Source organism: Protomyctophum parallelum (assembly GCF_964188405.1).
Source record: "Protomyctophum parallelum genome assembly, chromosome: 20".
NCBI classification, from domain to species: Eukaryota; Metazoa; Chordata; class Actinopteri; order Myctophiformes; family Myctophidae; genus Protomyctophum; species Protomyctophum parallelum.
In genome coordinates this window covers 41963457-41979162 of record NC_139718.1, presented here as the reverse complement: position 1 = coordinate 41979162, position 15706 = coordinate 41963457, and the positions used below count along the sequence as shown (strand labels likewise).

The 15706-nt window shown below is 47.2% G+C and overlaps 1 protein-coding gene across 2 annotated transcripts in view; it reads right to left on the bottom strand.

The window, feature by feature from the left end:
- Nucleotides 1-15706, bottom strand: part of arid4a (AT-rich interactive domain 4A) — a 43033-nt gene that overhangs the window by 8762 nt on the left and 18565 nt on the right. For both annotated transcript variants that reach the window (XM_083792309.1, XM_083792310.1), the window contains exons 16-24: nt 12328-12557; nt 11087-11242; nt 10590-10674; nt 9872-10067; nt 8700-8762; nt 5657-7036; nt 3613-4022; nt 1692-2109; nt 717-821 (exon numbers count right to left, since the gene is read on the bottom strand). In XM_083792309.1, coding sequence (XP_083648435.1) covers nt 717-821; nt 1692-2109; nt 3613-4022; nt 5657-7036; nt 8700-8762; nt 9872-10067; nt 10590-10674; nt 11087-11242; nt 12328-12557 — 3043 coding nt within the window. The remainder of the gene's footprint in view (nt 1-716; nt 822-1691; nt 2110-3612; nt 4023-5656; nt 7037-8699; nt 8763-9871; nt 10068-10589; nt 10675-11086; nt 11243-12327; nt 12558-15706) is intronic.

Below are 15706 nucleotides of genomic sequence, written 5' to 3'. Positions count from 1 at the left end.
CTGACGTTCGCTCTTTAAGAATATATATATATTCAAAGATTTGTGCCACATTTTCACGATAGAAAATTCTTTTTAGCAGACCTACAAGCTCGTAGCGCGCCACTCGGCGGAGCGCTATGAGCTTGTAGATCTGCTATTTTTCAATAGCTAAAGCATAACATAATGCCAACACCAAAAGGGGCTCGCGCCCAAAATGGCTTAATTAACCACTGGCACCCCTAGCATCCCCTATTCTGCGGCAACATTCGAGAACACTCGTGTGAGTCGTATCAAGTTAGAATCAAATGAATTTATTGAGGATGAAAGTTGTCTGGTTTTTTATTAAATGGCTTGGTTGAACGCTCGATTCTGATTGGTCAGTCGCAGAATTCAGCCGTGTGTCATCTCTGGATAATGACCGCTCTATAACAGACCGCCGATGCCTAATCAAACGCCCGGACACCTGCTGCGCCCCGCTTGACATACTGACCGTTTCCAACCCGACAGCCATGTAAACGCACACAATGTAATTTACAGCTAAACAATGTCCTCTCTTCCCCCTTCTGTATATTCTTACCAGTTCATCAACTGGTTCTACTACGGCATTTCTCTCTGCTTTCTGTTCCCAGCGACTGTATGTGGAAGAAGGTCTCAGTCTCTCCCAAAATACATGCCATCACATGCACACACTGCAGATCCACAAGCGCACAACGCGACACACACACACACACTCTTACCTGCTCCATTCTTGTCCGTCTTGTTGGCTGTGCTCGATCGTTTTTGGTTGCGTTTGTGTTTTTTGGCCGAGGGGCTTGTATTCCCATCCATCAACCTCTTCTGACCTGCAGAGGTCAACCAATCACATTAAGACCACATACTGTAGTGCAGTCAGGGGCCAGGGCATCTCAGAGTGGGCGCCCCGACGGCCAGGGTACCTCAGAATACTTTGATATTAACCCATTCTGACCTGAGATCAGATTCTAAAAATGTCTATTACATCCTGACAGTTTCATTATTAACCCATTCTGACCTGAGATCAGATTCTAAAAGTGTCTTCGATTTTTCAAAAAATCGTATCGCGCCACTCGGTGGCGCGATATGAGCTTGTAGATCTGCTATTTTTAAATAGCTAAAGCATAACATGATGCTGACACCAAAATGGGTGCCCGGTCAGAATGGGTTAATATTCAGAATGTATCAATGTCACTTCAGTAACCACTTCTTAGACCCTTTATACTTGGTTTCTCTATTATTTCATGTCCTTTATACTCGTCTGCAGTGCATAGAGTTTAGTCGGGTCAGACAGTTTCCATTCATGTGGACATTTATGCGTAATCATCTCTCCTATGAAATGTGAATTCTCGCCATCGCCACATAGTGGACCTATAGCCAAAACCTGCTTAGACACTCCCACTTCATTCATTCCAATGTAAATATCATGGAATTGTTCACATTAAATACTGGTTCATTTTTGGAACCGGACCTTCCAAATCCTTCAACAAGGCCTGCCATATGCACTGGGAAAACATGTGTGTGGCATTTCTTTTTTTTCTTTTTAAACAGTGTTTCATCATACAGGAAAACTATCGGTGGAGAGGTTTGTCCAACCCATGCTATGCTTGGATGTGATTGAACCATAGCAGTTTGGGGAGGGGCTAATAGCGATAGGTGAGCACACACAGACACACAGAGCGCGGCGCGCTGCCCCTCACCTCGGTCCTTGGTGTCGTGCAGCGACAGGGAGGAGTTGGACGAGGACACGTGGCCCGGCTCGTGGTCCACCGGGCCGTCCTGGGCCTCCCTGCCTCTCTCCTCCTCCTCCTCCTCCTCCTCTTCGTCCTCGTCGTCCTCCTCCTCCTCCTCGTCCTCCTCGTCCTCCAGGCCGTGGGGGAAGGCTCTGCTCTGGGGCGGTGCGGAGGAGGCCTGCGTGTGGAGGAGGAGGAGGTGGTGGTGGTGGTGGTGCGGGTGAGGAGGAGGAGGAGGAGGGGGAGGAGGCGGCGGCGGCGGCGCCTCCCGCATCATCGGCAGGAGGCTGGGCTTCTCCTTGTCGTCGGGGTCGTCCAGGTCCACCTCGTGGCACACCAGCGCCTCGGGGCCTATCTGGGGCATCAGCTCCTCCGCCGTGGGGCCCTGGGGACGGAAGGGAAGGAATCATGGGACCGTCATGAACTATTTAGTATTTACTGGATTACAAATAAGAGCACCAAAGTCTGATGTAATGTACGCTTCCTACTCGGGTCATATATTGCCCCATTCAGAACTCACATAGACTTTGTTTAACCCATTCTGACCCGAGATCAGATTCTAAAAACGTCTTCTACATCCTGACAGTTTTCTGAAAAAGCTATGTTTCTATGTCAGTCGTTCTTTGATTTTTTCAAAAATAGCAGACCTACAAGCTACGAGCTTGTAGATCTGCTATTTTTCAATAGCTAAAGCATAGCATAATGCTAACACCAAAAGGGGTTCCCGTACAGAATGGATTAATATCATGTCGAATAAGAACAGTGCTCCAAAAAATGAAACAAATTATCCCGGCGGTTTGACTGGTATGGACGGGATTTCTCCATCATCATCATCATCATACTATCATTCTAACAATGTCTGAGTGTGTGTCTGTCAGAAACAGTGCCGTAGCTCCTTACTGCCTGCACCAATCACTCCCACTTTTCACACAGGCATTGACCATATGCATATCGAGGGCGTAACGAAGCCCTTTTTTCGATTTGACACATTAATGATTATTAATTAATTTATTAGTCAATTACAAACGCACCCGGGCGCAGTACCCTTCACGGCCACAAGGGGGGGGGCAAATATCTCACAACGGGTAAGGACTAGTATAAATAATCAACCATTTCAGCAGCAAGAGCTTCAAAATGTCTCCTACACCTAGTCAACCGGGCCTGCAGTAGGCCGTGCACTGGACAACATGTGCATGACATTATTTACATTAGCCTATAATGTAAAATTACATTATTTCAATAAACGGAGGAAATGTTAGAGGGAGAAACGTATACTGTATATCCAACTCAATCAACTCACGACCGTCCGACAGGAGTTTTCATGTAATGCACATCAAGACTACGTGATTAGTATAATTGCCATCACCTGGGCGGCTCAGTTTGTTAAGCTGTGTATAAGTATAAGTGTTAAAGATGGAGTGCCACAATCTTTGTATTTTTCCAGTTTTTCATGTGTATGACGTGACAGTACTTCATTAGACACCCTGGAGCCGTTTTTATGTGCAATGGTGTATTAACTTTGCATTTAGGGTTTCTTCCTGGAGGATGAACCCTTGACAGACAAATGGGCCAATGCAATAAACAGAAATGTAGTATCTACAGTCTATTTAGTCGACTACATAGACTAGATAATACAGATCTACAAGCACGAAACGTTGTGAGCTTGTGGATCTGCTATTTTCAGCAAGTCATTGGTCATTCACCAAAAAAAACATTTTTGTCGACTAAATAGACTGTAGATTTAGTCGACTAAAATCTTATGACATTTCCACTAAATCATTCCAGGTGGACTGAAATGTGACAAAAAAAACGAAATGAAAACCATTCAAGAGACAAATGACTGAAACTAAAATCGAAATGTGCTGCCAGAAACGACACCGCTGGGTACCTGCTGGGCCTGGTGGTGCAGCTGCGTGGCGGGGACCGCCGGGAGGCGCTGCTGGGAGGAGGAGCAGATCTCCGGAGAGAGGCAGGGCATCTCCATCTTCACCTCCTCCTCCTCCTCCTCCTCCTCTGGAGGAGGAGGAGGAGGAGACGTGTGCTCCTTCGCTCTCCTCGACGTGTCGCTCCTCCTCTCCGAGTCGGACCTCCGGGGGGCGGGCGACGGGAGCGCCTTGGGAGAGGACGCGGCCGCCGCCGCCGCCTTGGGCGAGACGGCGGCCATCTTGGGTCCCCCCGCGGAGGCGGCCCTGGACTCCAGGCGCACCTTCTTGTCGGGCGTCCTCTGCTCCGTGGCCTTTCGCTTCACCACCGCGCCTCCTCCTCCCGGGACTCCGGCCGCCTCGGCTCCCAGCGCTCCTGGCATCACGAGGAGGACGACACGCCAGTTTACAACCCATTCTGACCCCAGAACAGATTCTAAAAATGTCTTCTACGTCAGTCGTTCTTCGATTTTTCAAAAATGGCAGACCTATACAAAGCTCGTAGCGCGCCACCCGGTGGCGCGCTATGAGCTTGTAGATCTGCTATTTTTCAATAGGTAAAGCATGACATAGTGCCAACACCAAAAGGGGTTCCCGCCCCAGAATGGGTTAAGGCTTTAGTTGGCGTGGAAACGATTGCGGTTGAATCAATTTGGTTGTGCTTTTTGGCATTAACCCATTTTGGGGCGGGAACCCCTCTTGGTGTTTTTATTAAGCATTATGTTATGCTTTAGCTAGTGAAAAATAGCAGATCTACAAGCTCATAGCGCGCCACCGAGTGGCGCGCTACGAGCTTTGTAGGTCTGCCATTTTTGAAAAAAAGCTCCTTGACACAGTTGGAGAATAACTGATATAACGTACGTTTTTCTGAAAACTATCATGATTTTTTTTTAGAAGACATTTGTAAAATCTGGTATCAGGTCGAAATGGGTTAATAATAATATTAATAATAATCATCATCTTTATTCATAGAGCCTGAATGGAAACACTTTTCTTTGGCGCTATATCCATTTAGACTTGACTGTATACTCTGTGGCCGTTTGCATTTCTGTCTAATGAAGTACTCAATCGACGTAAATGCAGTACAATGTGCTTTACATCCAAGTTAAAAACGTACCATTTTGGTCTGAATAGGACTAGGCTTTTTTCCAATGGAAATATCCTAAAAAAAAAAAACGTTTTGGTAAAATATGGTAATAAGTTCAAATATAGTGAATGGTAAAAATTAAAATGGTAAAATTAAGTTAAAACCAGGGGTGGGGTTTTAGCTGCCTCCTATTGAACATTTCAACAGCCCAATTTCCTGCCAATATGTCTGCCGTGCATAGAGACAAAGATCGTTAATTTATGAAGCTACACCCTCCTAATTGTAGCCACTAGAAGCAAAATGGCACATAATCTCCTAACTAAGTGGGTGCCAGTGTCTGACAGCAAATCTCACAAACGTCATAGATGTGCTGGTGCTGGTTGTGCGTTGCTGGTGGCGATAATAGTTGACTTCCTCCTGATTTTAGTATGAAAATCTTGGGAACATTCTGTGGCTTGTGGCGAACGGGTAAAACAGTGTTCAGTGGGGCTAAAGAAAATCACCGGAAGCAACCAGTCCTAAAAAGGCGGCCACCAAATTCACGCAGATATGGAGATGGTATGTATGTTTTCTTTTCAGTTTTTTTTTAGCCTATTGATGATTAACCCATTCTGACCCGAGATCAGATTCATACGAGTTTTCCACTGGACACACACTGGTCTGATGAACCCATTCTGACCTGAGATCAGATTCTAAAAATGGCAGTCGTTCTTCGATTTTTCAAAAAATAGCAGACCTACAAGCTCGTATCGCGCCACTCGGTGGCGCGATATGAGCTTGTAGATCTGCTATTTTTCAATAGCTAAAGCATAACATGATGCCGACACCAAAATGGGTGCCCGGTCAGAATGGGTTAATTTCCGCAAAGCTACAATTATCTCAAGGACAGGACAATGACGTCACAATAATGTAGAGGCCCCTACCTGTGGCTCCTCCTCCTACGGCGCTCCTCTCGTCCTCCTCAGGGGCGGAGTCTGTGTCAGAGTCGTGCGCGGCGGCGGGCGTGGCCTCTGGAGGGAGGCGGAGCTGAGGCGGCAGGCAGTGCAGGACCACCATGGGCTCCTCCTGGCGCTTCACGCAGAGCAGCGAGCCAGTGTGGTTGGCCGTGGTGGCGACGGAGGCGGGACTAGTGGCCGTGGAGGAGGAGCTGGCGACGGAGGCGGGACTAGTGGCCGTGGAGGAGGAGCTAGCGACCGAGGCGGGACTAGTGGCAGGGGAGGAGGGTCTGGTGATGGCGACGGAGCACGTGGTGGTCGTCACGGCGACGGAGGCGGGGCTAGTAGAGGCGACGGGGGCGGGCTTAGCGGCCGAGGCGACGGGGCTAGCGCCGCGGCTCGGGGAGGGGCTGGGCGGAGTGGCTGGAGTGACGGCCGCGGAGGCGCCGGCGACGCACGCAGCGTTTCTCGGCGGCGTTTCGCAGCCCGCCTCTCTCGCGTTTGACCTACGCCCCTTGACCCTGGGCGAGGGGAGCGGCGGGCCGGGTTTGCTGCCGTCGTGTGACGACAGCGGAGAGGAGCTGCTGTTCTGGGCTCTGTCGGGGCCGACATCGCGCCGGGCCGCGGGAGAGGAGCTGCTGTTCTGGGGTCTGTCGGGGCCGACATCGCGCCGGGCGGCCGGAGAGGAGCTGCTGTTCTGGGCTCTGTCGGGGCCGACATCGCGCCGAGCGGCTGGAGAGGAGCTGCTGTTCTGGGCTCTATCGGGGCCGACATCGCGCCGAGCGGCCGGAGAGGAGCTGCTGTTCTGGGCTCTGTCGGGGCCGACATCGCGCCGGGCGGCCGGAGAGGAGCTGCTGTTCTGGGCTCTGTCGGGGCCGACATCGCGCCGGGCGGCCGGAGAGGAGCTGCTGTTCTGGGCTCTGTCGGGGCCGACATCGCGCCGGGCCGCGGGAGACGCGTCCGGCCGAGCCGGGGGGGTCGTCTGCCCCGCGGTCGGAGGCGCTTTGTGTCGCTCGTCTCGGATCGGCGAGACTTCGCCGACGCCTCTGTCCGGCGTCAACGGACACGCCGCCACAGACGCCGGCTCCTCCCCTTTGCCCGGCTCCCTCTTCTCCGGTTGGGCGAGGAGGGCCTTCTCGGGACACTCCCTCTTCTCCGGTTGGGCGAGCAGGGCTTTGTCGGGACGCTCGCGGGGCGTGCCGCCAAAGGGTGGGAGGGTTGGCGGCGCGGCGTTGGTTTCCATGGTTCCGCTGTTCGGAGGAGTCTTCCTGCTAGCGTCCTCCTCGTCCTCCTCGTCCTCCTGCTGGAGACATGTGGACGTTCTGTCCTCACTGGAGTCCTCTGGGTCACTGTCTGACGAGTTGGACTCTGCACACACACACACACACACACACACACACACACACACACACACACACACACACTTTCACTATCACACTCAATGATCTTAGCATTTATTCTATTGGATAGTTCTTTGATTAAAATAAATTGCAGTTCAATAACTGTTGCCTTAGACAGCTGAGACATTACAGACATATTTCAAGGTGAGTTCACATGCACACGACAGGTCAGATTCCATGCAGTACAGGTCCAGAGATGGGAACCGAACCCAGGATATTGTCAAGCAAGTCATTTACATCCTGGTTCCAAACAAGGAAGCTCTGAGAAGGAAGTGAAGTGGTCACGTGACTGGGCTGCGCCATGACACTTTCATGTACTTTCATGGGAGCCAAACTCACACAGGAAGTGCAATGAATACATGGCAGTGAATGGAGCCGGCTGGACCAGCTCATAACAAACATTATACATGAACAATTGAGACCTTTTGTAAAGTAATCACTTCTGGAAAATAACAGAAGACATATCACAGGTTGTTTTCTAATCACTTACTTTTCGATGTGCACAGAGTGCACAGTATATAAATTTATCTGAGGATCTAAACAGCAGCAGGTATCGTTTCTGGCTCCGAAGTATCGCGATACTTGGTGCGTTAAGAAATGTACTTTGTGTAATTTTTATAGAGGTATGGTATCTCTATAAAAATAGAGATACCATAAAGTACAGTGTACACATCGAATAACAACACAGAAGACAATAATGTGTTACATGTCTTCTGTTATTTTCCAGAAGTGATTACTTTAGAAAAGGTCTCAATTGTTCATAAATAATGTTTGTTCATGAGCTGGTCACTGAGCTCTCATTGACTCCAATGCATTCTGCCAAACTTCCGGGTAGTTTGGCTCCCATGAAAGTGTCATGGCGCAGCCCAGTCACGTGACCACTTCACTTCCTTCTCAGAGCTTCCTTGGTTCCAAATGGAGAATATAGGTTGCTACCTTCAGGAAGGAGATATGGTGTACCAGCATACAATAAGGTCAGACTAAAGAGGTCCTTTGTCCAGCAGTCGACCTTGAGGCTTAATCAGGAGTTGTAGTAGCCACGGGGTAATCTAAGCGGTGGACATTGCTCTTGTCTTTATGTATGTAAATTGTCTTGTTCTTTGCGTTATGTCAAATGTGTGTATATGCGTTCTGCATACTTGGCTGCTGGGTCGCGAGACAAATTCCAGTGTGACCGGACAATAAATTACTAGATCATATTATCAGGTGCACTGCTCGATTCCAAGTAGTGCACCGATTGCATCAAATTAATCGTTGTACGTTGTCAAACTTGGTTTCATAATCGTTGGAAGCCAGAATCAGAGCCAGAGCAATTAATTCATTTTAGGTGGGAACCCCTTTTGGTGTTAGCATTACGTTATGCTTTAGCTATTTAAAAATAGCAGATCTACAAGCTCATAGCGCGCCACTCGGTGGCGCGCTACGAGCTTGTAGGTCTGCTATTTTTGAAAAATCGAAGAGCGACTGACATATAAGACATTTTTAGAATCTGATCTCGGGTCAGAATGGAAAACTGTCAGGATGTAGAAGACATTTTTTAGAATCTGATCTCGGGTCAGAATGGAAAACTGTCAGGATGTAGAAAACATATTTAGAATCTGATCTCAGGTCAGAATGGGTTCATTCATTACCGTTTGAGGCTCTGTCCGAGTCGTACATCCCAGACGTCCTCCGCGTTCGTCTTCTCGGAGTGCCTGGGAGAGACAACAGTTTGACCATCAGCCATCCATCCACCACGGTTTAGTTCATACCAGGAATTAGATTTTAGTGTGTTTTTGGAGTAGCAAAACATTGCACAGGGCAGATATGACAAATACCTTGATATAAGCAAAGACAGTACCCGGTAGCAATGATCAAAGTCAATAATCTACTATGGGCAAACCTGGCCATATAGATACTTCATTTAATACTTTTTTTAAAGATTTTCCAAAATCGTAAAAATTTTGGCTCCCATGCAAAGTGTCAACAATTTTAATTAACACAACTTTAGTTTTTTTCAACCAAGGTTCATGTTTTAGGTTGTTATTAGAGAAACTAAAAAATTAGTGTTAATTTTCTTTCGTTTTAGGGATTTTAGCTGTTTTTGACAGGGGGCGGGGGCATTCGAGCATGGGGCTAAATATGTATTTTTTTACAACATTTTATAGCGATTTCTTTTTTAATTATTTACTATAGTCCTAATAAACCCCTGGAAATTTCATCTGGCCACAAAACATCACGAGATCTACTGAATGTGTCAAACTGACATATTGAGCCTATGACAACCTACAACATGAACCTTGGTTGAAAAAAACTAAAGTTGTCCTTTAAAGCCCAGCTGCACTTCCGCATTTGGACACCAACATTTGGTGCCCAAATGCTGAATCAGCGAAAAAATGCGGAAATAGACGGTACTTCCGGCAGCCTTCCGGGTGCTTCAAAACGCCACTGAGCAACTTCCACTGACATGAATAGCAGAGGGGGCGGAGCTTCGCGCCAGTTTAGTCTCTATCCTTTTAATACTCTATGGGAAAGACACTGACAGCCCAAAAAAGATTGCTCTCGATGTGCTGGTCGGTGCCTTGCATGGCTTATTGGCTTCCGCCGCAATCGGTGTGTACCGTGAATGCGTGTGTGTGTGTGTGTGTGTGTGTGTGAGAACGGGTGAATGTAATGCACAATCTATGCAAAGCGCCTTGGATAAAAAGGCTTTTGCAGCGGTAATACGGTATACCGCTACATGCCTAGTGACATCATCACCCTATGTGGGAGGAGTGAAGGCGTGTGTGTGTGTGTGTGTGTGTGACATCATCACGTCTCTTACTGTCGCCGTTGGCCATGTGGGAGGAGTGAGGCCGGCTGCTGCTGCTGTGGCCTCCCTCGCTGCTGGGCGTCTTGGAAACGCTGCGGTCCGCCGCCATGGTGGGCGTGGTCCGGACCTGGGGACGGCCCCTCTTCACAGACCCCGCCTTAGAAGCCAAGGGCTCCTCCTCCTCCCTGTCTCCGCCTTCCTCTTTGTTCTAGACGGGCGGGGACAGACCAGAGGTTGCGTATGTATGTATTAGGGGTGTCAAATTTGAATTCGATTCGAATTAGAATCGCGATTCCCGTTATGAACGATTCAAAATCGATTCATAATTTCCAAAAATCGATGGCGTTTATAATATGAAATGTAAGCTCACCCTAACCCTCACCCTTACAGTAAACATTATGTCTTCAGTCATTTTCAAGTTAATCACTTCAGTTGGCTGGAGTAGATTGTGATGAAATCCTATGTATTGAATCAAGAATCATTTTGAATAGAGAATAGTTTCGAATCTGGAAAAAAAATCTTTTGAATAAAAAAAGAAAATCGTTTTTGGAGAATCGAGAATCGTATAATCGAAAAAAGATTTTGAATCGAATCGTGACCCCAAGAATCGGAATCGAATCGTGGACACCCAAAGATTCACAGCCCTAGTATGTATGTATGTATGTATGCGTCCAGTCAGGTTCAGTGAACAGTGGGGTCTCCATCTCGTTAGCTTCTAGAATGTCCTCACCTTGACTTTCTTTCTGTTCCGCTTCTTTGTCGTTCCCTTTTCCACTGGCCAGATGATTCTATCAGCCTTCACCCACTCATCATACCTACACACACACACACACACACACACACACACAGGTTAGCACACAGTTATTTCCTTTCTTTCAACTGTTAAAGTGCCATTTGCCAACTGATGTAACATGCAATACGTATATATTATTACAGGGTTCAACTAAACAGTCTGGTTATTCCTTTCGGCTGGTTATTAACCCATGTTGGGCGGGAACCCCTTTTGGCATTACGTTATGCTTTAGCTATTGAAAAATAGCAGACCTACAAGCTCATACGAGCTTGTAGGTCTGCCATTTTTGAAAAAACGTACAACGACTGACATAGAAACATGGCTTTTTCAGAAAACTGTCAGGATGTAGAAGACATTTTTAGAATCTGATCTCAGGTCAGAATGGGTTGACTAGACGGCTAACATCTCATGCCTCCAGACAAACAAACAGGTACCTAACGTTCCATCCATAGTAATGAACCAGGTAAAGAATGTCCCCTTCGTCCGTCTGGGTTCTCTTGATGTTGGCTTCATAGATCTTCTGAGTCTTACCCCGACCATACTTCACTCTCACCTTCGTCCCCGTTATGGAATCATCATCCTCACCGTCACTACGCACACACACACACACACACACACACACACACACTTTTATGTACCAGCTTTTGGGGAATATTTCAAAAGCATGTCAGCATTGAAATTGGACAGTAGTTTTGTAAAAGGAGCACTCGTCAGTTTAAAGAAGTTGTGAGTTTGAAGATGGCTATTGTTTTTGCCAAACATTAGGCCCAGAATAAGGATGCTATAGGGCTCAAGAGAGGAAGTGGTTAAGGTCGTCTTATCAACTTAAAAAAATGATACAGGGAGCATCAGCCGCACTTCCCTGTTCTCCCAGCAGGTGGCAGGCTGAGCTTAGTTCAGGTTCCATGAAGTGGAAGTCATTTAGAGCAGCAGGTGTCATAAGTCAGATCATAATAAAGAACTACATGGAAAATAACAGACAGTGGGCGCAGGGCCAACAAAGCAATCATGGAAGTAGGTAGGACTTTAGCCATTGACAAATAGCAGATCTACAAGCTCATAGCGAGTTTGTAGATCTGCTATTTTTGAAAGATCTTGAAAATGTGGCGCATATTATCTTTGAATATATAATTATTTCAGAGCAAACGTTTTTTAACTCAAGTCTTTGCTTCTGGGGGGGGGGGGGGGGGTCCCTGGAACAACATATTTACAGATGGGGGGGTCGGCGGCCAATTACATATACGTTTTGGGGCCCTCGACATGAAATAGTTTGAGCACCACTGATATAGAAACATAGGTTTTTCAGAAAACTGTCATGACGACATTTTTTATTTATTTCGACGGCAGGCTTAACCCATTCTCGGGGCGGGAACCCATTTTGGTGTTAGCATTATGTTATGCTCTACAAGCTCATAGCGCGCCACCGAGTGGCGCGCTACGAGCTTGTAGGTCTGCTATTTTTTTTTTTAACTGTCAGGATTTAAGACATTTTTTTAGAATCTGATCTCAGGTCAAAATGCATTTAAAGAACCACCGTTCATCTGTGCGTTAGAATCTGATCTCGGGTCAGAAAAGTGACTTTAAATGGGTCAAAATGAGCTGAGAGAACCACTGGCCCTAGAGATCAAACGGTGAGGAAGAGAGCAGACGTCCATTCCATCCCCACCCTCCTCACCTCTCTCCTCCGCCTCGCCTCCGCTCCGCCTCGTCGTACTCCCGCTCGTCGTCGTCCTCCTCGTCGGACTCCGACTCCTCCATGCGTCGGTTGCTGCGCCTCCTGATGGGAGGAGGCTCCCTCTCCTCTCCGCTGGTCTCCTCTCCCCCGTCCGTCTGTCGCCCCTCTGTCGGCCTCTCTCTGGACGACACGGGGGGAGATTCCATCTTCAGCTGACACCGCCGCGCACCCTGCACAGACCGAGAGAGAGAGAACAGAGAGAACTATGAGACCCAACTTCTAAATTTGAGCAAGAAATCGTGCGTTTATTATGTTTTTGCTAACGAGAGAGACTTTGAGAGGTTTAACCCTGCAAGACCCGCGGATACGTTTCTACTTTTTCAAATTTTCAGATGGCGTTATTAGGAGTTTCAAGTCAAGCACTTTAGCCACAGTAGTTGGCGCCCGGTGCCACATTTTGAATGTAGTAATAAATGGTGCATTTATATAGCGCCTTTATCCAAGGCGCTTTACATAGATTGTGCATTACATTCACCCATTCATACACCGATTGCGGCGGAAGCCATGCAAGGTACCAACCAGCACATCGGGAGCAATTTGGGGTTCAGTGTCTTGCCCAAGGACACTTTGACATGTAGACAGGAGGGGCCGGGATTCGAACCGCCGACCCATGGATCATTGGACGACCTGCTCTACCTCCTGAGCCACAGTCGTAATGTTCAGCAACTACAGACAATAAATATTTCCATGGATAAAAATTCAAAAATTCAACTTTTTTAATTTCTTTTGTGTTTTTGGGGCTCCCATATGTGTTTTCTATCCCCACAAATAACCAATTTTGAACAATCAGGCTTTCATATCATATTAGGTGCTTTAATGGAAATTGCTCTCCGGAACAGCTCAACTGATTTTGGCCTCATCGTGATGTCATCAATGTCACCCTACTTATATAATTCCTCCTCTTCTTCAGTCTTCAGTTCCAAATTTGCATTTCCACTTTGTTTACAATGTCCACCATTGTTGATTTTCCAAGCTGGCATGGAATGGAAACAAGCCTGGGTTTATCTAGCATCAGTATTATAATGACTCAAATATTAAATAATCTGCATATCAGCACCCCCCCCCCCCCCCCCCACCTCAGGACATTGTGGTACGGCAGCTAAAACTGCTTTCAAAGTCCAGAAAGAAATGACAAGGACTGGTTATATCAGAGTGGTGATTGAGGCTCAAAACCATTAGAAATAAGTTTGAGGGACATAGACAATATTATTATTAGATATTAAAAGCAGTTTTAAAATGCATGTTATTTGCGCTTTAACCGAGTAGTTCTGTAAACCAACGGTTACCAAACACCCACATTTGTATGGGTACTGCCGTACCGGGCGTCTAATCTCTCTTGTGGGTCTCGACTTGAAACGTTTTGGGAACCACTGCTGTAAACCATGCACCCTTATGTATACAGTGTATGCCGTTACAATATCTGCTGCTATTTTAACCCATTCTGACCTGAGATCAGATTCATACGAGGTTTCCGCCGGACACACACTGGTCTGATTAACCCATTCTGACCTGAGATCAGATTCTGGAAATGTCAGTCGTTCTTCGATTTTTCAAAAAATAGCAGACCTACAAGCTCGTATCGCGCCACTCGGTGGCGCGATACGAGCTTGTGGATCTGCTATTTTTCAATAGCTAAAGCATAACATGATGCCGACACCAAAATGGGTGACCGTTCAGAATGGGTCTCTGTCCGTTTCCCCCGTTCCTGGAAAGGGAAACCGCAAATGATCATTTGTGACCAGATTTGACTGAGAGACTGCCATTGCGCACATTCCAGCTTTTCACCAGAGGAGAAAAACTTATTTTTTTTTTCAAAAATGAGTTAATAGCACAGGCAGACTCTTCACATACTAGAGCATGTCTGAAATAAGTGTCAAAGCTGAAATTGACATGTAAATATGAAAAGAATGCTTAAACACCTGCAGCTCCCGTCCGGCATCTCATGGTAAATAGAATATCTAAACGCGTGAATCTTTTTACAATGACGTTATTTTTCAGAAAGGAAGCCATTGACCCAGTATAACTCTATGGGGACACAACAAAAGCGACACAAAAGTAGGACCCGGAAGTATCTCAGGAGGGGGGGGGGGGGGGGGGGGGGCGCTCACCCTCCTCCTCCTATACCTCGATCTGGTCTCCCTCGAGCCGAAACGGTGAACCCGGGAAGCAGCGGGGACAGAGATATCCGATATCTCCATGATCATTCAGAGTTGTGTGTCGTTGGGTTAGCTCGCGCTTACATGTGCGCTGTGGCACAGCTACGATACGTCAGAGTACGTTCAGAGTACTTACAGTACATACAGTACATCGTCTCTGACCCGAGAGAGAGAGCAGATGGGAGCAGGAGGAGGAGTACCTTTTGGGTGTTTTTTTTAACCCATTCTGACCTGAGATCAGATTCATACGAGGTTTCCGCCGGACACACACTGGTCTGATTAACCCATTCTGACCTGAGATCAGATTCTAGAAATGTCAGTCGTTCTTCGATTTTTCTAAAAATAGCAGACCTACAAGCTCGTATCGCGCCACTCGGTGGCGCGATACGAGCTTGTAGATCTGCTATTTTTCAATAGCTAAAGCATAACATGATGCTGACACCAAAATGGGTGCCCGGTCAGAATGGGTTAAGTAAGCATTATGTTATACTTTGGCTATTGAAAAATAGCAGATCTACAAGCTCATAGCGCGCCACCGAGTGGCGCGCTAGGAGCTTGTAGGTCTGCTATTTTTGAAAAATCGTAAAAAATGCGGCACAAATCTCTGAATATATATTCTTTCAGAGCGGCCTTTTTTTTTTTTTTTCAATGTCAGGCCTAAACGGGTTAGGATGGAGGTAGGTTGTCGGTCCAATGACTGTCGGAACCAATAATAGTGTCGGAAACTAAAGCCTGTACGCGAACTTGATCCACTTACTGTAAGCCATATACACACACACACACAGCACAAAAAGCAGATCTACAAGCTTACAACACATGCGACGGAAATATCCCCAGAGGGACCCAATATGCATCCATCCATTTATCTAGGTGTGATCCAACGTTGTTGTGAGCTTGTAGATCACGGTTCAAACCGGGGGGTAGAACCCAAGGACTGTCTAAAGAGGACAAGACGTGAAGACCGTAAGGGCGCCGCCATGTTGCTCACATGGTGCTCCATGGAAGGAAAGAAACATGCGTAGTTGAGACAAAGGAAGCTGAACGCGGAAGTGTCGGCTGCATAAAGCCCATTGCGCATGTTTCTTTCCTTCCATGGAGCACCATGTGAGCAACATGGCGGCGCCCTTACGGTCTTCGCGTCTTGTCCTCTTTAGACAGTCCTT